Source organism: Sorex araneus, chromosome 4 (assembly GCF_027595985.1).
Source record: "Sorex araneus isolate mSorAra2 chromosome 4, mSorAra2.pri, whole genome shotgun sequence".
Taxonomy (NCBI): domain Eukaryota; kingdom Metazoa; phylum Chordata; class Mammalia; order Eulipotyphla; family Soricidae; genus Sorex; species Sorex araneus.
In genome coordinates, this window is record NC_073305.1 from 101618990 (window position 1) to 101643118 (window position 24129).

At 42.5% G+C, this 24129-nt stretch overlaps 1 protein-coding gene across 1 annotated transcript in view; it reads left to right on the plus strand.

Moving 5' to 3' along the window:
* KCNQ5 (potassium voltage-gated channel subfamily Q member 5) overlaps positions 1–24129 on the plus strand; it is a 588348-nt gene that overhangs the window by 526988 nt on the left and 37231 nt on the right. Inside the window, exon 10 of the mRNA XM_055134600.1 lies at positions 1348–1568. Within this exon, the coding sequence (XP_054990575.1) occupies positions 1348–1568 (221 nt within the window). The remainder of the gene's footprint in view (positions 1–1347; positions 1569–24129) is intronic.

Below are 24129 nucleotides of genomic sequence, written 5' to 3' on the forward strand. Positions count from 1 at the left end.
ATGTTACTGTTTCTTGTTAGCTACCAAACACATATCCACTAAACACATTTGCTGTTGGCATGCTGCAGCTGGGGACAGTGGACATCGCGGTAAGTGGAAAAGACACTCCCTCCGCTTGGTCTCAGAGAGCTGAGTCTGGCTCAGAGAGAACACTGGCCACCAGGCAGAGACTGCAGCAAGGCTGTCAGGCTCCGCCTTCACCAGCATCTGCTCCATGAGACTTCCTTCCGGCCCTTCCACCCTAACTGCTTCAGTCCTGAGGAGTCCGGGGGCCTCTCACTCAAGAGCACTGTCCCTCTCTTCAAAGTCACACAATAGTTTAGTCATGAAAGAAGAGCCGCCACAGATGAGTAAAGGAAGTGTCAACACTGTGGCACGCACAACAGTCCTCTAACTGTGTTGCTCTTTGTGTCTCCATGGCAGAGGCAAGAACTCCAAAATTCTGAAATCCAACCTATTTTGGATTAGGATGGTGGATATCCAATCCGTCCGAATCCTCGAACCATATCCTGCCACTCTCTTTGGGAAAGAAGAGAGACACACTCTGGAATTCATTGTTGTCGGTCTTAACAGCCCACATCTGAGCAAATATGATTTACCAGTAGCTGCCACAGCAAATCAATAACCTGCTGTATAGCAGGCAATTGTGTTAGTGAACGTAACATCGCATTCCATTAATCAGTCATCACATTCATTCTGTGTCAGGGCTGTTCTACTTTGTGTGGTATTTGTCTCACAAGAATGAATATAAGCATAAAGCGAATGTGGTGTTCAGTGTTGTGTGTCTAATATTCTATCTATAGGGCGATCATCTGCTATGAGATTGCATGAATTTATGGATATCATAGTCTTGCCTGGATTATAAATGCATGCTGAATGTGTAGAGATATGTAACTGTCATCCCTATTTTTCTGCAGAAACATGTAGGAATTACAAGGAGATATACTCACAAATGTAACACAGCTTTTTTAAACCTCAAAAGTTGAGGTCGAAACTAAAATCTGCTTTAAAGTACAATACCAAACCAGCCCTTGGTTACTTGCGATGTAATTGCACACAAACTACTATTCTAGATCTCTGTCCTGTCCATGAGGAATCCAGGAATATGTCTATAGAATGTCTATAGTGTATCTCTATAGAATGAGGTGGGTCCAGATGAACGCAGAGAGAGAGATGAAATAAAGCTCAGAATTTCAATGTGGGAAAAATATATTGCTGTGCTCCTACTTGCTCACACCATTTTCTCTGTTGAAATAACTGATCATGTAGTGCTTCGTCCCATTGCTCACCTAAATGGAGGGGAAGAAATTGCTTGAAATGGAATAATCGTGCCTCTGTTGTCCACAGTCAGAAGCTAAGTTTTAAGGAGCGAGTACGCATGGCTAGCCCGCGGGGCCAGAGTATTAAGAGCAGACAAGCCTCAGTAGGTGACAGGAGGTCCCCGAGCACCGACATCACAGCCGAGGGCAGCCCCACCAAAGTGCAGAAGAGCTGGAGCTTCAACGACCGTACCCGCTTCCGGCCCTCCCTGCGCCTCAAAAGCTCTCAGCCAAAACCAGTGATAGACGGTAAGCCCTGTTTTTCCATAAACATTTTTCATTTGATCGGCTATAGTGAGCAAGATTATGAAGTAATTAATTCTCCGTGGTATCACTTGGAGATAGAAGGAAACAACCCCAGGGAAAGAATTGTTCGTTTCCTTGAAAATTTATTCATTGCCGTGGGCAAATGTCGGAAACAGAAGTTTACTTTGGGAAGCAACTTTGGCAGTTAAATCTACATTTCAAAGAAGTCGAACAAAATTAAATCTTCGCTCTATCCAGTGCTATATGTTATTTCTCTGTCCCTATCTAGTCTCATCTGTTATTTCATAGATAAGGTTCGTGATAAGATGCAAGGGTCTGGCTTCGGGACGGACAGTTCTGACAAGCGAAGACCCCAGGATGGGTGCTCTGAAGTTGTCTTGAAACCCACTGAGAAGGGTGACAGCACCTTCTGGACTGTGCTTGTCTCTTTCCTCACAAATGTTCCCATTGCAGATTCTTATTCACCGATAAGTGGAATTCAAGTTCTCCTCTCAGGAGAAATTAACGTATTTTCATCATATTATACAGAGATTTACTTGCCAACACATTTTATTAAATGCCACGTAATTTTCATGTTTATAAAACATTTTCCTGTTTTGCTTAAGATGAGCTTGGCTTCCTTTTTAAGTACATCCCCCACCTCACTACCCCCCAGATCGTCTGCGGGCAGAAAACCAAAATCAAACAGACTCTTTCATTAATGCATAAATAGTGCACAGCTGTCAGTCCTTCCACTCCCATCCCCTAGTAGAACCTGTATTTTCCCAGGCCCTGGGAGCCTTAGGCATAAAGTCAACAACTAAGGGTCAGGAGTAGAGTGACCTCAAGTCCCTGCAGGGCAATCCCTGGAACTGCAACCTGGGCGTGGCTCCCAGTTCCTTCAAATGTCATGATCCCCTGTTCACACTTCATTCTTCACGACCCTAGGAAGGTCATGTTCTCCAAACAGGCTACTGGTTACTGACCTATTGTACCCCTCTTGGCAAAGCTGAATTTGCCAGGCTGCCCTGCTCCTGCTGCAGCGCTGTAGCAGAAAACACCCTCCACCAACACGGAAGCCTCCTCCACCAGGCCTGAGTGTCCCAAGTTACGGGGAGCACAAATTCTCCACGTCTTTCAGTTTCCACAGTCTTCGTCAAGGAATTTGCTTGAAAACCCATGAATAGCTGAGTCAGAAGTAACCCGAGCTGGGAGTGGGCTCCAAGGCCTGGAGTATATGCTTTAGCACAGAGGGTAGGGAGTTTGCCTTGCAACTCGGCCCACCGGGTTTGATTCCTCTGTCCCTCTCAGAGAGCCCGGCAAGCTACCGAGAGTATCCTGCCCACACGGCAGAGCCTGGCAAGCTACCCGTGGCGTATTCAATATGCCAAAAACAGTAACAAGTCTCACAATGGAGACGTTACTGGTGTCCACTTGAGCAAATCAATGAACAATGGGACGACAGTAATACAGTGTCACAGTGCTACCGTATGGAGGGGATTGAGAGGAGGAAAATTTGATCCCGACACCCTATAGTCCCCACAGAATCCTTGGGTGTGACCCAAAAGAAAAGAAAAAAGGGAGTGAACAACTTAGAATACACACTTTTTTTTTTTTAATTAAGGAAGGTATAATTGACACATACTGGTTTCAAGTGCACAACATAATGATTCAGTATTTGTATATACCCGCTGCAAACGATCACAAGTCCAGTCACCTCCATCACTAAAGTCAGTGTAGAATTTACTCTCTGGGCAACTCTAAGTAAATGCGGCAGCATGATTGACTGGAGTCACCAGGCCATACACGGAGAATGGACACAGCATCAGAGAGGGCCAAGAAAGCCAGACTCTGAGCTGTACAGTAAATCAGTAGAGCATGGCGACTCAAAATAGCTTTCTAAGTGTAAATGATGCAGTACTCCTGGAAGGCAGTTTGGCAATATTTATCAGAAGTCTTTATATAATATGTCTAAGCTTGGATACATCCCATCTACCAATTCCATTTCTAGGGTAAAACTGATATATCATAATAATAGAAGACAATAGAAATGATCCTAGAAATAAAAAATGATTGAGTGAGGATTTGGTGGTAGACAGGATATGATATATACTATTGCCAGTATGAGAAACTCTTCACCTGGCCTACCCAGTGTTTCAAATTAATAGGACCTCAAATTTTAAAAGTTATTAACATGTAAAGATAATGTTAACGATTAGTCCATTTTTGTCCTGCATATATAAAAATTCAAGTATTTAAAAGAAAAGGCCTGGAAAGGTTTTTAACAATGTATGAACCATTTGTTGCAATATCATCATTATATTCTTCTTCATTTTGTTCATCTCTACCTCTTTATCTATACTAAATGTGTGAAGGCTTTGTGGTTTGAGGGTTTTTTTGTTTGGGTTTTTGGGTTTTTTGGTTGTTCTTTGGTGTTGTTTTGGCATATGTGTGTGTTGCTAGGGATCAACCCAGGGCCACATACACAAAGCAAGTGCTTATTGCTGAGTCACATCGCCAGCCCTAACTATGTAAAGCTTTGTCTAAGAAATCAAAAGAGGATTTTTGTTGGTGTTGTTAATTAAGAATCTAGACATTCCAGGCTGGGAAGAGAGCTGAGAGAACTAAGGTTAATACCTAGCATGTGGGAACCTAATTTTGATCCCTGGCCCTGCAAGGTCCTAACTTCTGCCGGGTCTATACAGGGGGCAGGGGGTGGAGAGTGTCTCCCCAAACAAACAAGAAACAAAGAAACTTGGTCTTCCTTCCTCCTACTGCCTCCTCTCTTTCCCTACTCCCTTTCCCTTTGACTTAAACTCGTCGTCACCAAACCTCTGTGTTCTTCAGCATCTGACCTTAGTTCTTAGGATTCAGCCTTTACCGAGTGTTGCTGGGAAGTGTCATTACCTTTAACAGCTTCTACTAGAAATGAAAAAAAAGCAGCGTCAGCTTCCAGGACTGCCCTAACGAGCACCATAGGCAGAATGGCTTATCCCACGGAAACCTTTCTCACGCATTTCCAGAGCCCAGAAGCCCCAGACCTCCCTGCTGTGTAGCTGATCACCACCACCTGCCTTTGGTTCACCTCATCATCCCTCTGTGTGTGTCTTGTCCGGATAGGTTTCCTTTTCTTTCTTGTTTCGCTCTGGCTTGGTTTGATTGAGCGTCACATCCAGCAAGGCTTAGAGGGCTGCTCCCAGCTCTGTGCTTGGAGGGGTGGGGTCACGGAGGGAAACATGTGTTGCTGGGAATCAGACCCAGGACTCCCCTGGGCAACGCCTGAGCTCAGCCCATTGAACCATCTCTCCAGACACCCATTTTCACTTCTTGTAACAACATCAGTCAGATTGGACTCAAACCCACCCTAAAGACCTCATTTGTTTGTTGTTGTTGTTTTTTTCTGAATTATTTCTTTGAAAGACACTTCCTCCAAGTAGTCTCACTCTGAGATACTGGGGGCTGGAGCTTCAATCTATGCAGTTCCGCCCTTGGCAGGGCTTCTTCACCCACACCATGGCACCCCTGGGCAAGCCAGGGCAGACAGCATGGGGAGGCCTGCCACCTGGCCCGGGGTCTGGCTGCTAGAATCTCATACACTACCCTTAGCAGGTCCGTTCTCTTCCTGCCTATATCGGGAGAGTTCAGCATTCTCTCTGTGTTCTCCTTTGGGTTCAATGAGCACATCTAGATTTAAAAAAAAAAAAATTGTAAAATCTGGATTCTGAGTTTGGAAAATGAATTTTACTTGTCTGTTTGGCCAGAGGGGAAGAGTGTTTCAAAGGTGCCCGCTGTCAGCACTATCCATCATGGTATTTTCAGTGACTGCCAAGATGTCTCAAAGGGCAGGCAGATAGAAGCAGAAATCCTGTTCTCTCTCTACCAAATCACATATTGCAACCTTTCCCTTCTATCCATTTTCTATGTCAATTCATAGCAGTGCCAGTTCCACTGGGTGGAAAGAAATTGCTTTGCCTTCGTCCGTGCCCATCTTTGTTTCTGAGCTCTCCAAACGGTGGGAGGTTTGATTTCTGTTCTGCTGAGAGAGTTTGTGGCCGCCCACACGCCAGGGGTCTTAATTCTGAACACTTTGTGCTCCCCAATAGTCTGAGATCTTCACCTCTGATATTACTTGACTTTTATTCTGGGAAAAAGAGAAGTTCTCTTTGCTTCTTTGTTTTGTTCTGTTCTTTGGAGTTTGGGGGGAGGGCATACCCAGCAGTGCTCAGAGTTTGCTCCCAGTTCACACTCAGGGAAGGGCTCAGAGGTCCACATGGGGTGCCAGGTATTGAACCTGGGTCAGCAGTGTGCAAGCAAGTGCCTTACCTGCTATACTATTTCTCCAGTCTCTCTCTCTCTCTCTCTCTCTCTCTCTCTCTCTCTCTCTCTCTCTCTCTCTCTCTCTCTCTCTCTCTCTCTCTCTCTCTCTCTCTTTCAGTAGAAAAAGAAAAACAACACCAAGGCATCAATCAACCGAGTGCAGACTTCAATTGTATATTCTTATTTATAGTGCCTCTCCAGGGTTTAAGTATTTTTAAAATCCATTTGCCACCTGTACAGAATAATATATAAGACTACGGCCAGCTCCCAATTATTTCAGATCTATTTGTTCACTCATTTCCGGGGCTCTTTTCTTATACTTTTTTTCTCTCTTTTATATACTTCAGGCATTTTATCGTCTGTTAACATGCTCAAGAAGAGCAGGTGAATAGCAGAGAGAATAATAGAAATCCAGATTTGCCTTTAAGTTAATAGCCAAGTTATTCTCAGAATAGAATAAGCCTGTAACTGAATGATAGTATAATAGAGAGGAGAGAAAAAACTTTAGAGTTAATCTGTAAATTTTAATAACCCTTCCAATGTCCTTTTCTACATATAGTATTTTATAGTTTAATGATTATTACAAAAGGTTATTTAATATCCCCTGCTGTTTTTCTTTGCTATATTTTGTTATGAAACTTACATATTATGCATAGAGTGCTCAATTATTTTCTTATACTTCCATGTATACCAGAGATATTGATATTAAATGCAATATCTGACAGATGGGCTGGAGCGATAGCACAGCGGTTGGGCATTCGCCTTTCACGCGGCCAACCCGAGTTCGATTCCTCCGCCCCTCTCGGAGAGCCCGGCAAGCTACTGAGAGTATCGAGCCCGTGTGGCAGAGCCTGGCAAGCTACCCGTGCATATTGGATATGTCAAAAACAGTAACAATAAGTCTCTCAATGAGAGATGTTATTGGTGCCCGCTCAAACAAATCGATGAGCAACGGGATGACAGTGATTGATTGATTGATCTGACAGATATTTAGGTTAGAAGTTTACAAGTAGCAAAGGAAAGAAAGTAAATAATGAGAAAGATAATAATGAGGAAATAATAATAATGGGTAAATATTTTTAAAAACTTACATTTTTTTCTCCCCAGACAGACCAAGCCTGTCTCTACCCTTCAACTTTCCCCAACTTCAGTTCAATCACTTACCCAATGCTCCCATTTCTCTACCCCACCCCAGCACTTGTTTCTTTCTCACATGCAAGGCAAGTGCTCTGCCACTGAGCTGCATCCCAGCCTTCCCACCCCTCCCGTCTTTTTTTTAGCTCTAGCTGCCAGACCTCTGAATTAGATGATGTCATCTTCAAAGACTTCCCAGAGCTGGGATATTAGGCAAATTGGAGAAATGGCCCTTCCGTGACCCTTCTCTGTTTTGATTCAGCATTTAGAAAGAGATTCAGAATTATTGCCTTCATGGTTTGTGTCTATTTCTCAGGGAAGGGTCACTTCATGGTGATGCCATCTGAGGCCTGTTTCAGGATAGAAAAGGTACTATCAGGAGGTGGACAGGGGTCAACATCAGACCAAAAAATAAAAAGTGGCAGACTTCAAAACCGAGAAATACCACAGTCAAAACCTCCAAAACTAAAACTAAAAGTAGGAGAAAAAAAAACTAAATTTCTGGTGGTTTTGAAGGCAAAACTTGCAAAACCCTGCTGTTCCCGAGAATGCCTGATGCCTTTCACACATCTGAAGATATGGAGATCTTGATAGAGAAGGATAAGGAGCCAGCTGGAGGGAACCCCATCTTGTGGTACTTTTTTTTAAAAAGAAATCTGCAAGGAAGGGCAGTAGAGACAGCACAGAGGATAAGGTACTTGTCGTGCATGTCACTTGCCCTGATTCAGTCCCCAGCACTCCATATGGTCCGTCGAGCCTACCAGGAGTAATCCCTGCGCGCAGTCAAGAGTAAACCCTGTGCACAGCCAAGTCTGGCCCACAAAAAGATAACAAAAAATCTGCCAGAGACTGCAGAGAGAGCTCAATAAACTAGAGCACATGTGTGCATACAGGAGGTCCACGTTCCGTCCCCAGCTCTATATGGCCCCCATAAGCACCCCCGAAAGTGTCCTCTAAACAGTGAGCTTGCAGTAGCCCCTGAGTAGCTACTGCAACTCAGGAGTTCCCCAACACCCAACCAAAAAAAAAAAAAAAAAACAATGACAATCTGCATGGTATGAGAGAATTCTCAACAGGCTGGGCACATGCATTATGCTCAGGCTCAAACCCTGGTAGCCTATGGTCCCTTAGGCCAGATGTGCCCCCAAACAAACAAATCTGCCCCCCATCTGTGTATTTTTCACATACTTTAACATGCTTAACATTATTTCTGCCAGAGGTTTCATTCCTGCTAAGCAGTCCTGAAGGCTCTTGCTGGCTATCGTGAAAGCTGCATCCACACCCCATACATCCAAGAAACATAGGCACTACTCCGAGTACTGATGTGTGATGACAAGGTGGGAATCCCTTTGGGTCCATTCTCTTGTTGCTGACACTGCTCATCTCTCCTCTCTCTTAACTTCGCTTCCTTATATTTGACTCCTACCAATCAACGTAACGTTTGATTGCAAGGCAAAAGAAGCAGATTCCAAATTCATTTCACATACAATCTTACTTTAAGTGTTCCAAACACATGGCATTTCTGGTTTTACTTGCCACTCATTGTCTATAGCTGAAAGAAGAATTATCAAAGTCAGGTCTAATGAAATTTCTGATGCACCTGGAAACTCAGAGGTAGGCCCCCTCCTAGTGAGGAGTATGGGGGCTCTGGCTTCCTTTCCCTATGATTCTCTTTTCTCTCCCTCTTTCTTTTGCTTTGTAGTTGGGAGTGACCAATTATGGTATTTGCACTCAACTAGGTTAGGGATAGAAATGAGTGACATGGAGTGGAATTGGGACTCAAACACCCATACTCACTTAGGCAATGTAGGTACTCGACCACTGAACCATCTGCTGGGCCCTGCAATGATACTCTTTACAGTTCTTTGGACTCCACTTACCCACTTGCCTGCCTCCTCCCCAGACTGGGAGCAAGAGGACGAGAATAACTCTTAGCATTTCACCTAGGCACAACCCATAAGAGGCAGAATGGAGACCATCTTCTGTCGGTACCTGTACTCAGAATGAGGAAAGCTGTCCAGTCACTTCTTATTTTGTAGAACTGAGTCTTTTGCATGAAATAATCCATGAGAAAGAGAAAGGGCCATTTGCACTCACCACACAGGAGCAGCGTGTGGATGGGAGGCCAGACTTTCTTAAAGTTCTTAGATCTAGCATGGGGGCAAGGGGTACAGATTTATGGTTCTAGATTCAAGGATGGAAGAACAAAGAAGCAACTTCTCATTGCATTTGAAAACCAAGAAATAATTTCTGGTTTGGAATGAAAGCAAGGGGGAAGAATGACCTTAATATTTGTCTGCCAAAATAATATATCATTTACATTCCTTTAAGTATCTCTGATCATTATGTTTAAAATTTTTTATTGATGGAGATTCTGTGGTTTATATTGCTATTTTGGTTCTCCATGCACATAATTCCAACACCACAGCCTTCACCAGTGTGCCTACCTGTCTCTCCAAAGGACCAAACACCCCTTCCTCTCAATCCTCCCTCCACCCAGTTTGGGTATTTGAATCAGTTCTCCCTTTAGGTTGTATGCCATGCCTTGATTTTAAAATTCTTTTTAATTTATTTTTTAAATTAAATGTGACTGATCCAAAGAGATAATACAGCAGGCATTTGCCTTTCTTGCAGCTAACCTGGGTTCAATCCCAAAACCACACATCGTCCCCCAACCACTACTGGGAGTGATCCCTGAATTCAGAGCCAGGAGTAAGCCCTGAACACTGTCGGGGTATAGCCCCAAAACAAAAATAAATCAGTAAATAAAAGTAACCAATGAGTAGGAAGCCATAACAGCTGATGTCCAGCGCTCTGCTTCCGTTAAAGATAAAAATCTTTTCCCTTCCTCCCTCCTTCAGCTCTGCCTTGCAGGTCCACTGGTCTCCCAGGACTCTGGTTTCAACTGTTTAAGGGTCCACAAAAACATGGGCAGTTAAGCCACACCGATAGTGCTTAGGGCTACTCCCAGCTCTGTGCTCAAGGTGCCAGGGGACATATGAGGAACCAGGAATTAAACTGTGATTAGCCAAATGCCAGACAAGCACCTTAACCCCTACCCTATCTCTCAGCCCCACGAAGGCATTTTTACATAGTGGTTTTGGTGGTTTCCTCCATCAGCAAAGTGATGTTTTCTCCCAAAGCAGCATTAATCACAAGCGGTCAACATTTTATATTTGACTAATTTATGCCTTTCATCTTAAACGAATCCTCTTTTATACTTATTTCCAGTGGCACCTTCTCCCCTTGTGTTTTTCTCAGTCTTCCAAAAATGACATTTTGGGTGTTTCTGCAGAATGCCAAGCACTGCACTACGCTTAACATTTTCCCTGGTTTTCCATATTGATGACCCAGCTTCAGCCAGACTTGGACTTTCATTTCCCACAACATATGATACTTCCTGACTCCTTTTGACATTGCCTGATAATGAGTTTGTTGCATTGTGTTGACAGGAACCATCCCTGTGAAAGCAGTGTTCTGTCAGAGTTTGAAAACCTGTCCATACACATCCTGGGCAAGATGTCCTTGACTGAGAAGTGCCAGTAGTGTTAACTTTATGCGTAACAAAACCCAAAGCTTTTCTTTCACACTTAGAACAAGAAGATCTAGAGTCAAGGAAACTGCTGAGTGGGCTGAATACAGGCGTGCACCTTGGAGGCCCAGTTCAATCCCTGATACCACATGGTCCCTGACGTACTGCTGGGAGAAACCTCTTGAGCACAAAACCTGGAGTAGCCCATGAGCACCACCTTGTGTGCCCCCAAACAAATAAGCAAAATAGGAATAAAAAGATTTTTGAAAAGCTAGGTCTATCTTGGACTGGAGCGATAGCGCAGCAGGTAGAGCTTTTGCCTTGCACACAGCCAACCCTGGTTCGTCCATCCCTCTCAGAGAGCCCAGCAAGCTACCGATAGTATCCTGCCTGCACGGCAGAGCCTGGCAAGTTATTCATGGCGTATTCGATATGCCAAAAACAGTAACAAGTCTCACAATGGAGACGTTACTGGTGCCCACTCAAGCAAATCGATGAACAACGGGATGACAGTGTTACAGTGCTAGGTCTATCTTGTGGGGAGGGGACTCACCGCTAATAGTAATGAGGCAGGAAGAGGTGGGGTAAGGGGAGTTTCTCTCAGTCAGGGACAGATCCTGGGGCTCCAGCATGCATATGGGGTGACAAGAATTGAACCCAGGTCAGCCACATGGAAAGTGCAAGGCAAGCACCTTACCCGCTATTGCTCTGCCCACAAATTGTTGACATAAAAATCAGCAAAAACTTACCAAAGGCATCTAGTAGGATCCTAAGGCATATTTACTTCTTCACTAAAGAATGGTGGATATCATTACCTGGAGAAATTGTCTTCTCACACATAATTTTATTTTGCTTTTTAACTGTTCGAGTTTTTCATTTATTCATTAATCATTTCCTTTGGAGGGAGTGGAGGTGCAAGGTGTTGGGTCATACCCAATGTTGCTCGGGACTTACTCCTAGCTCTGCATTCAGGGCTCACTCTTGGTGAGACCATATGGGATGTAAGGGATCAAATCCTGGTCAGCCATGTAAAAGCCCGGGACCCTACCTGCTCTACTGTCACTCCAATCCCTCTATCATTTCTTTGTTCAGAGACAGAGACTATCTTTTTTATACTTTTCTCTGTCATATACTGTCCTTTATTGTTCCCAAGATCTGCTTCTGTGTTCCAAGACTCTTACTAGCGGGGTGCTGGGAGGATGGTAACCTCTAAACCTCATCACATTGGCCACTCTGTACCCACATATCTTGACTTGTAGCTGGCGGAAAGTAGAAGGAAGGGAGAGAGTACCCTAGAGAGAAGCTACAGTCTCTGATTACTAAGCTCAGAAGTGAAAGACCACGCTTTTTCCTTATGCCGGTCACACAGGTCAACCCTTATGCAGTGTCAGAGAGAAATGGACAAAAGTTTGAGTACCCAGAAGGGACAGCTCCAAGAACCAGCTTAGTGGCTGTCTGCCACAATACCTTTAAATTGGAGATGTCTTTCAAGCCAAAACTTTCTTTCTATTGTCTGTCTAGAAACCCTAGCCACTAGCACACCCATAGCTTTTCAAGTTTTTCCAATACCTGAGGAGTGTGTCAAGCGTGTGCCACGTACTATTGAGTGTATCCCCCAGAGTGCAGCCTTCACAGGATTGGGATAAGCCTTTAACTGGCATGTTTTGGTCTCAGCCAGCACGTATTTGGGGGCTACAGCTCAGGGACAAATTGAGTAGACAGGATGATAGATGAACATTTATCCATAAATCTTTTGTCCCCAGTACTCCCCAGTGACAGTGTTGATTGACACAAGAGGGAAAGAAGGCATCTTCCCATCTCTTTAGACTTCACACTTTTCAAAAATAACCTATGGGTGACCTCAGAAATGTGTACAGAATAAGCGTAAAGATGGCCATTACACAGATCACAGAATTTAACCCATATTTAAGAAAAGCATTTTTCCACTGCATGGTGATTTTTCATTCCTGTGTCTCAAATTATTCCCCTCACAGGCACACTTTGGTGTCTGATTCACTAAGAGAAACCATTATGACACAATTTCAAAATTATGTTTTATCGTTTTCATGGTGTGCTCTACTTGGTAAAGAAGAAAAGACAAGTAAAGGCCTGGGCCCTTTTTCTGCAGTGGACACTGACACAGGAAAAGGAAATGTTACCCAGGCTTTGCCATCTGCTACCTACAGCAAGAAACTCACTTACAGTGTCCCAAATTCTTTTTTATTTTCAACATCTAATTTTTCCCAGCTTTTTTTTTTCTGTTGCCAAGTACAGTGCAAAATAACAATTCCTAAACTCTCAAAATAAAGAAATCTCAGAAGAATTTGCCTTGGGAAAATTAATCTCTGTATCTCTGGTGACAGAGATTCATTTGCATATGAAACCTGCAATTCCCATTGGTGAGAGATTTGCATCTTTCATTACTCTAATGCAGCAGCAACTGGTGTGACACCTTATTCTTTTGAAATCAGTGACTATTCTTGTTTTGTACCCATATTCCCATGGTTTTGTGTTCTGGTTGAAATAGTAGTGGGGCTGTGCATCTTCTTTATTTTATTTATTTATTTATTTATTTTAGCTTTTTGGGTCACATCCAGCAGTTCTCAGGGGTTACTCCTGGCTCTGCACTCAGGAACTACTCCTGGTGGTGCTCGGGGGACCATATGGGATGCTGTAATCGAACCTGGGTCCACTGAGTACAAGGCAAACGCCCTACCTATTATACTATCGCTCCAGCCCTAACCTTGCATCTTCTTAAACTACTACCAGTATTTCTGTAAAACTATCCTGCCCCTAGGTTTATGAGTTAAAATAGCCACTGCTGTATTTAGTCCTGAATTTTGTTGGACAGTTCTTCTGGCTTTGTAGACTAGTGATCGGTTACTGAACTGCTTGAGGACTGTTTCCAGGAGGCCTTGACCGGGTCTCACAGGCTGAACTGTTCACAAGGTCCTGGTGGGTTCCAAAGAGCAGTAAGAGAGGAAACTATTGAGGGGAGAGAGATAGAAAAAAGAATAGGTAAAGAAAGTCATCAAATAGAAACTTCCAGCTCTAAAATGATAATGCATGAGGTTATAAAATGTAAAATGATAGTTAATACTCTTGCACACTCAAAAGTTACTGTGAGAATAGATCTTAAAAGATCTCAGCAAAAGAAAAAGTGTGTCACCCTGCATGATGGATGCTAACTAGATTATTGATTTTACTATGAATACAAATAATGAATAATTAAATTGTAGGATGGGGATGTGGCTCAAGACATATACCTTGCATCTGTGATGCTTGGGTTTGATCTCTGACTACACACACACACACACACACACACACACACACAATATGAATCATTGTGTTACTGAAACTAATATGATCGACTTTTTTTTTTCACTATACCTCTAATTTTTATAGTACTTATGTACTGAATCCCAGTTAAAATTAATCAATTGTATTTAAATCATCATTCCTTTTTTTTTTTGGTTTTTGGGTCACACCTGGCGATGCACAGGGGTTACTCCTGGCTCTGCACTCAGGAATTACTCCTGGCGGTGCTCAGGGGACCATATGGGATGCTGGGATTTGAACCCAGGTCGGCCGCGTGCAAGGCAAACGCCCTACCCGCTGTGCTATCGCTCCAGCCCCAAAGAATCATCATTCTTATTTTGGCTGTCCTATATGCCATATGTATGATAATATCTTATTTTTGGTTTAATACATGCCATAATGTGCCAATATGACCAATATACATTAACATAAGCACACACACATATTCTCTATATATTGAGTCATTTGATATACACCTACACACCTTAGCCATTTTGCAATCCAAGAATCAAGACCCATTGCAGAGAACTAGCTCCATGAGCTGGAGCTCATGCTTTAAATGCTGCAAGCATAAGTTTGATCCCTGGCACCACATGGTGTCCTGAGGACCTCCAAGTGTGTTCCAAGATCTAAGAACAAATAAAGGCCCAAGACCAAGAAAATGTAAATGACCTGCCCACGTCATTTAATCGTAATGCCAGAGTCAGAGTTTGAAGATGCACTTAGCATGTTTTCCTTTGCATGTCATTTCACAAGTCAGTCAGTGAATACAGTGGCATAAATACAATTAGAATACAATTGGCATAAATCAGCTGTAATTTATGCCAGGCATAAATCATTTAGTAATAGTCAAATATTTTTTATTTTCTTCTCTTCTCTGTTTCTAGGTTTAGGACCACACTCAGCTGTGCTCTTTAATGCATTCTAAGTATTTTCCCTCTATGCCTTCAGGAGTCCATCAGCAGTGAACCCTATTGAACCTGGGCTTTTGTTGTTGGGGAGATTTTTATCATTTTTAGTGTTCAGGCTCTCTGTTTCCTCCTGATGCAATCTGGAGAGAATATATGATTCTAAGAAGTCCGTCCATTTCTCTAGGTTCTCCAGCTTAGTGGCACATGGATGACCTGTGGTGTGTAGAGCAATAAAACAAGGGACTAGATGGTATCGAATGAGAACAAACATTAGGTCTTAGACTGAGATGGCCGAGAAGAAACAAGGCAGGAGGAGAAGGACTAGAGGTCACATAAGGACTTGGGTGAGGGGTGATGAGCACTTTGTTGATGGTGAGATGTGGTAAAAGGATATCAAAGTGGTAACTGTTAATATTATCCTCAACATCTTATTTAAACTGCAATATTAAACGTATTAATGAACCATCAAAATGTCAATCAGGATAGTATACCAATTGCACTCATTCTGATTTATTTTTATGTTGATTCTCTGTTCCCCTCCCTTTCCTTGTTGCTTCTGTGAGAACCAAGCGCCACGCATTAGGTTGTGGGACGGGCAAACAGCCCCATAGAGCTCCTCTCTGCTGTGGGGCTTGTACACATGCTCTCTGGGGCTCGGGCTTTTAGTTGAGGCATTTATTAATAAAGTGGATATCTGGGCCTGAGAGATAGTATAGCTTGTACTTGCTATGCTCTTAAATCAGGTAAGGGAACTTGCCTTGCATACAGCTGATCCAGGTTCAATCCCTGACAACATGCTCCTGGACCCCCTAAGCCCTGCCAGATGTTATCCCTGAGCATAGAGCCAGGAGTGAGCCCTGAGCACTGGCAGGTGTGGCCCAAAATCATAATAATATTATTAATAATAAAGTAGGTATCTAAGTAAATAATTGCTTAATTTACCTTTGAGTAAATAATTAAGTTCTTATATCGGCATATTCAATATGCCAAAAACAGTAACAACAAGTCTCACAAAGGAGATGTTACTGGAGCCCGCTTGAGCAAATCACTTTATAATTTTAATAATTTAGAGGAAAATATATAAAAACATACCATAGTGTTTCTGTTTGAATAATGATGGTGAATGTAGTAACATGCAATTAGAAATAAAATCTTTTGATGTGTTTTCTATTTTACCCTACCGGTAGTTACTAAGCCATTACTATGGTGTGAAGAGCAATTTAACAGTACAGACCACATTAATTGTTTGGGGAATTAATTAGTGCTTTATTTATATCATCATCACTCAAAACAGAATTTTAAAATTATTTTTAATTGTTGAGAACCATTCCATAAATTTTGTCCTGCTAGCCAGTAAGCAAAAGGTTAATAGAGAACCTGAGATGAATTTGTATCATAATTATTGTAATTTGAGATGCTAATAATGCATGAATTATCTACTCTCTTGTATAAGTGGGATCTTTGATCTTAAAGAGAAAATGTGCAAGTGCAATAGCATCTTACATAATAGATCTCTCATTAGTGTAAACTAGCCTTTCTGAATGTTGCTAATTAGCAAGTCTGAGAACAAACAGGATAAAATTCAGGTTTGCCAAGTTGCAAGAGTGCTGTTTAGTGTATTTGGTAAGCACAAATTACTCTTTTTTTATATTCTTATTGAAGCACCAAGACTTATTAAGTTATTTTTATTTGGGTTTTAATCATACTGTATCACGGATTACTATATGATTGAATCCTTAGCCACCAAATTTCCTGAGGTTGGCGGGCACCGTGCAGAGTACGTTTTTTGCCTGCTGTGGAATAGTCACCATATGCTGAGAGTTTGTACTGAAAGTTGAGATAAATAATATTTTAGGAAGTTACCAAGAATGCAGTTTTGTGAAGAATAAGTAGCTGATGTTCTATTTCTGAGGTGACTGTAGAAAAGTACAGAACTTTAAAAAGAAAGTAATGTGAATAGCTCTTGTTTCCCCCGGCTTTAATTTTAGCTCGCATTGAACTCAGCCATGCCCTCTTCCCTAGTAAGATTTTTAGCGAAGAGGATTGCAAGAAGCTGAAGATAGTACCACAGGTTAGGCGCTTGCCTTGACAGTAGCCAACAAGGTTTGTTCCAGGAACTGCATATGGTCCCCTGAGCACTCTCAGGAGTAATCGCCAAGCACAGCTAAATTTGGTCCCCCCAAAAAGCAAACAAACAAACAAACAAAATAAGAGGTCTGCAAGACCATGTGCATTTCTGGCCACCGGGCGGGGAGAAATGAGAAAAAGAGACAGGTAAGAAATGTCCAGACAAAATAAGTGAGTTTTTCTTTTTCATTTTGAAGAGCAGTGAGTGATTTTTTTGAACATCTGAGAATTGACTAAATAAAAAAATTTTTTTTGATAAGTATCATCTCAAAATAATACTAATTTTAGACAGCGCAGAGATACTGTGTGTGCTGGCGTGCAGGTTCTGTCCCGGCACCACATGGTCCCGAGAGCATCCCAGCAGTGACTCTCAGCACCAAGCTGGGAGAAACCCCTGAACACTGCCAGAAGTGGCCCAAAACCAAAAAACAAAAAAAGAAAGAAAGATTGACAAGAAGTAAAGATAAGGGTATGCAGCAGACAGAAAAAGCTATCCACAGGCTTTTATAAATTAGGTAGGGTTCCATAAAGTGCTGCAGCAATAGCAGGGCTGGAGCCATAGCACAGCGAGTAGAGTGTTTGCCTTGCACGTGGCCGACCTGGGTTCAATTCCTCTGTCCCTCTTGGAGAGCCCCGAAAGCTACCGTGACTATCTCGTTAGCACAGCAGAGCCTGGCAAACTACCTGTGGCATATTCGATATGCCATAAACAGTAACAACAAGTCTCACAATGAAGATGTTACTGGTACCCGCTGGAGCAAATTGATGAGCAACGGGATGACAGTGATACAGTGATACCATAACATGCAGTTATAATACGTTGTGATTAGCATTGGGGGGTTGGAGCAAAGGAGGACCACTCCCAGAGATGCTCAGCACAGTTGTATGGCAATTCAGAGCTCAGACTGGCGGTGTAGCTCAAAAGGGTTGGGGCATGAGGTGCCACAGACAGAATTCAGGGATGATAGGATCCCTCCAAACTGTCTCACCCCAGCGCCATGATTAGCATTTTCTTAAAAAATGAAAGATAGTGAAATGGTTTCTGTTCTCTGGCACTAGGGTTGAAACTATGGTATATCTACACAGTGGAATACTGTGCAGCTGTTAGAAAAGATGAAGTCATGAAACTTGCTTGTAAATGGATGAACATGGAGAGCATCATGCTGAGTGAAATGAGTCAGAGGGGCAGACATAGAATGACTGCACTCAGTCGTGGAATATTAAAAAATCATAATATGATACTAACACCCAAGGATGATAGAGACAAGGGTCAGGAGGATTGCTGTCCGGTTGGAAGTCTGACACAGGTGCTGGGGGAGAAGGCAGCTGGGATAGAGAAGGGATCACTAAATCAATGATGGTTAGAGGGATGGCTCGAGAGGGAGATGTGTGCTGGAAGTAGATAAAGGATCAAACATAGTGAGCTCTCAGTATCTGTATTGCAAACTCTACTGCCCAAAAGGAGAAGGAGAGAAATAAGGAAAGTGTCTGCCATAGAAATTGGGGGTGTGGTGGGGGGAGGTGGTAGGAGGGATACTGGGGACATTGGTGATGGATAATGTACACTGGTGAAGAAATGGGTGTTCAATCATTGTATGACTGAAATTCAATCACAAAAGCTTTGAAATTATATCTCATAATGATTCAATTTTTAAAAAAGAGAGCGAAATGGGAGCTTGTGGGGTAAGTCTGGAAAATACTCTGATAGGATGGGGTGGGATACGACAGAATAGGAAAGAAACTGACACTTGTAGTAAGAGCCAGTATTATTCATGAGCTTTTGAGATTGTTTATTTCAAGGAATTTTTATTTGGAACTGAAGGAAATAGCTCATAGACCTTGAGCACATGGTTTTCATAGAGGAGTCCCAGGTTTGATTCCTGGCACCACACACTGGGATCAACCCCTAGGCAATGAACCAGGAGTAGCTCTCAAGCACAACCAGATACGGCCCCAAAACCAAATTTTAAAAAGAATACTTTACCAAAGCATTGGATATACGTAGTTTAAAAGTTAAATAATAAAGATTAACACAAGATGGATCATGGATTTAAATATAGAATATAAAGCTTTAGGGGCGGGAGAGGTAGTATAGTGGGGAGGGCATTTGCCTTGCATATGATTGATCCAGGTTCAGTCCCCATCCCTGGCATCCCATATGATCCCCCGAGCACTGCCAGTAGTAATTCCTGAGTTCAGAGCCAGGAGTAACCCCTGAGCATTGCTGGTGTGACTCAAAAAGCCAAAAAAAAAAAAAAAAAGAATGTAAAGCTTTAGGAAGTAGGCCCTGGGTTCAGTCCTTAGCCACACACATATACACATGCACACACCAGCACCACAAAGTGTAGAACCCACAATAACAATAACATTTAAAACTATACAGCTATAAAGCATTTGGAAAAACAGGAGAGAAATCTTTGGAATCTAATGCTAAGAAAAAGTTCAGACTTGACACCAAAAGCACAGTTTATAAAAAGAAACGTGATAAACTGAACTTCATCCAAACTTAAAACGATTGCTCTGCAGACTCTCTTCTTTAAAAGGACAAAAAGATAAGTGAAGAGCCAGGGAAGCGGTTCAAAGGAAGTGGGGAGCATGTTGCATGCTCAAGGCTCCAAGTTCTAACCCCACCACTACACAGCAGCTCGAGCCTCCCCCTCCAGGTGAGCACTAACCTGTCAGGCCAGCACCACCAGGCCAAAAAAAAAAGAAGAAAAAGAAATGTTAAGCTTGAGCTAAAGATTGAGGGGAAATATTTTCAGACTACATCTATAACAAAAGAGTCACATCTAAAACGTATAAAGTACTCTTCACACCCAGTCTTTGGGGAAAAAATCAATTTGAAAATGTGCAAAAGAAAAAAGAGACAGTGCTCAGGGGATATTCCTGACACTGTGCTATGGGGACCATAGATGGTGCCAGGGATCCAAACCAGGGTCAGCTACAGGCAAGGCAAGGGCTTTCTCCTGTATTATCTCTCTGGCCCTAGTGTTAGCATCTTTAAGTCCCAAAGAGGACTCATCATATTTTTTTAAGTACTTACCCAAACGCCTCCATGGAGGCTAAAGGTCTTGCTCCCCTTGTTATAACAGTGTCGACGTATCTCACCCCTCAGAGTCTTGATGGTTACTTGACACCTCATTTTTGATATAATTCCCAGCCTTCAGCTGCACCTCGCCCTGAGACTCTCAGTCAGGCCCCTCCTGGAGGAGAAGACCGTGTCCCCAGAGTGTGGGGCAGATTGTTCACAAGCGTCCTTGTCCTAGTTATCCCCCAGAGGTGCCTCATGCTACCCATTCCTGGGCCTTTTGAGTTTTCTGAAGTGTAAATTTTCTTTCTCAGCTTTTCCCAGTGTTGGCACAGGATTTTCTCTCTGATATCAGCTATTCAGTTACCTAACTCGTCCATCTGCTTTTCACTTCCAAACTGTTCTTGCTGCCTCCTCTCTGTGTATATATATATGTATATATATATGTATATATATGTATGTATATATATACACACACACACACATGCACACGTACTTGTGCTTTTCACTTCCAAACTGTTCTTGCTGCCTCCTCTCTGTATACACACACACACACACACACACACACACACACACGCACATGCACACATACACACGCATATAGATATCTTGTTGTTGTTGTTGTAGCAGTTCATCACTGGGTTTCAGCAGGTTTTTTGGAGGGATCAATTAGATGTGCATGCTCGGTCCACCTTCTTTTGCTTCCCCTCGAGGGGATCCCAGGCCTCGGGGCTGTCAGGATTGTCTCAGAACCCGCAGAGGCGCTCTTGGCTTCATCTTGCTCTGGAAGCTCAAAGGCACCCAGACATCCTGCAGACCCCTCAGTCTGCCACCAAACCCTGACAGGAACTTATGTCATAATTGTGTATATGTCACAAGATTCAACGTATCTTGTGGAGGGAGGTTTGCTTTGTTTGTTTTTAATTGCGAGCTTCTTCTTGGGGGTTTCAAGTAGTCAAGTCCACTCAGAAGTTAATTGCATGGTGGGGCAGGGCGATAGCACAGCAGGGAGGGTGTTTGCCTTGTACGCAGCGGGGTTTAGTCCCCAGCATCCCAAATGGTTCCCCAAGTACCACTAGGAGTGATTCCTGAGCACAGAGCCAAGAGTGACCCCTGAGCATCGCTGGGCATAGCCCTAAAAGTAAAATAATAGGGGCTGGAGTGATAGCACAGAGGGTAGGGCATTTGCCTTGCACACAGCCGACCTGAGTTTGATTCCCAGCATCCCAGATGGTCCCATGAGCACCGCCAGGAGTGATTCCTGAGTGCGGAGCCAGGAGTAACCCCTGTGCATCGCCAGGTGTGACCCAAAAAGAAAAATAACACTATAATAATAATAATAATAATAATAATAGTAATTAATAATAATAATTGCTTGGGACCGGAGTGATAATCCAGGGAGTAGGACTCTTGCCTTAATGTGGTCAGAATCCAGGTTTATTCCTCAGCACCCCATGTGGTCCCCCGCAAGCCCTGCCTGGAGTGATCCCTGAGCAGACTCAGGGATAAGCCCTGAGTCTGCAAATTGTAGCCTGAATAACAAACAAACAAAACAAGAAAATGAAGGGGCTTGCATTTTGAAGGGAGGAAGACACTCTAGTGAGGGTAGCTGTATATATAAAACCCTATCACAAACAGTATTATGAATCACAATGCCTGCATTTTTTAAAAGTAAATTGTATTTTCCCTTTACTATGAAAGTCTTCCCAAGAACCGAGGAAGTCCTTTCAGGTCAAAGACCAGGGGTGTGGCTTCGTGGTACAGAGCTTGCCATTACTCTACAGCTGCCTGGATCTAGATTTCATCCCTGGCACTGCCAAAAAAGAAAAATATTCAGGCCAATTTTTTCAGAATGAATTATTTGCAGAAATAAATATAGATCTAATAATGGGGAGGGGAAGGAGAGATAAATTGTACTTCACTGGCCTTTTTTTTTGTATATTTAGTTGTTTTTGCTTTGGAGCCGCACTCAGTGGTGCTCGGAGATTCTGTGCTCAGGTATCACTCCTGATGGGGCATGAGGGACCGTTTTCGTTCCTGGGGATCAAACCCAAGTCAGCCGTGCGCAAGGCAGCACTCTATCTGCAGTCCTACTTCTCCAGCCCCAACTGTACTTTATTGGACAAAATATTTGAATATGTCTCTTTATTTCTTCCCTTATTCTGGGTTCTTAATTTTCTATTTCATATCAAGAATGTCATAATATCAGAAATAAAGTAAGTGGCAAGCACAGCTAAGTCATGCAGTTTCTTTCAATTATTAATATTTAATTGTGTTAATGGTACTTGCTATATGCATTGCATCTAACTGGGGTCAGTGAGATATTGCAGCAGGTGAGTTGCTTATCTTGCATATGACTGACCTGGGTTCAGTCCCCAGTACCCTATATGGTTCCCTAAACACTGCCAGAAGTGATATACCTGAGTGCAGAGCCAGGAGTAAACCCTGAACACTGCTAGGTGTGACCCAATAACCTCTTTCCCCTCAAAATAACCGCTGGACAATCCAATTGCTTATTCAAAAACACTAAAATTTTCTCTAACTAGAAGATTGCTTTAAAAATGCAAAACAATATTTTATTCTGAAGCCAATATATGTAAATTTTTAGGCTTTTCAATAAGAATCTTTTTAGAACCAAGTTAAACTATTGAGTAATTTCCTTCTACAACCTAGAAAAAAATTAAAGAAAATACTCTCACAGATGCATCAAAACTTTCCTTATAACATTGTCTTTTACTTTTCCCAGAATTTCATGATGTGATGTTCTAATTTCTAATAAGAGCTCACTTATAAACTACGCATTCCAAGTCCCCTAAGATTCAAATTTGAATAAACAATGGTCACAAGACTGAAGTTTCACAATCTGTCCCTACTGTAATAGTAATATTATGAGGTTCTGGGATAAAGGTTACTTTTGGTAAAGCACAAGGAGTAAAGAATCCAAAAGTAGCATGTAGTTTCTTAATAGCTCATAATATAGTTGTATTTCTATTAGTGTTACATTGTTCCTGTAGAGAAAAATTAATCTCAAAAAACTGCCTTTTTCACTTTATTAATTTCAGTGTTACAGAAAACAAGAGGGAGATCTATTTAGCTTTTTGTGCTGACATCAAAATTCTTCTATTTATAAAAGAACATTGACAGAACATTGTCTTCTATCTTTAATAGTAATATTAAAGTAGCCTACGGTTTTATATATATATATGTATATATATATATATTGCTTTTTGGGTCACACCCAGCGATGCACAGGGGTTACTCCTGGCTCATGCACTCAGGAATTACTCCTGGCGGTGCTCCGGGGACCATATGGGATGCTGGGGATGCTGGGAATCGAACCCAGATCGGCCATGTGCAAGGCAAACACCTTACCTGCTGTGCTATATCACTCCAGCCCCAAAGTAGCTTACAGTTTACAGCTCAATTTAAAAAAATAAGTGCAGATTATATGTTCATCGCAGCACTGTTTACAATAGCCAGAATCTGGAAAAAACCCGAGTGCCCGAGAACAGATGACTGGTTAAAGAAACTCTGGTACATCTATACAATGGATACTATGCAGCCATTAGAAAAAATTAAGTCATGAACTTTGCATATAAGTGGATCAACGTGGAAAGTATCGTGCTAAGTGAAATGAGTCAGAAAGAGAGAGACAGGCATAGAAAGATTGCACTCATATGTGGAATATAAAATAACAGAATAGGAGACTAATGTCCAAGAATAGTAGAAATAAGTACCAGTAGGTTGGCTGGTCTCACATGCTGGGGGAAAAGTCTGCTCAGATAGAGAAGGGAACACAAGTAAAATGTGGTTGGAGATCACACCTGGGAAGAGAGATGTGCGCTGAGAGTAGACTAGAGACTGAACACAATGGCCACTCAATACCCCTATTGCAAACCACAACACCCAATTGGAGACAGAGATCAAAAGGGAGTACCCTGCCACAGAGGCAGGGTGGGATGGGGGGAAGGATACTGGGTTTATTGGTGATGGAGAACGGGCACTGGTGGAGGGATGTGTTTGTGAACATTGTGTGAGGGAAAAACAAGTTCTAACATGTGTGAATCTGTATCTGTACCCTCATGGTGATTCACTAATTAAAGAATAAAATTTAAAAAATAAATAAAATTATAAGTGCAGAAGAGCCAGAGAGTAGAGGAGTCATACACTTGCCTTGCATGTGACCAACCCTAATTT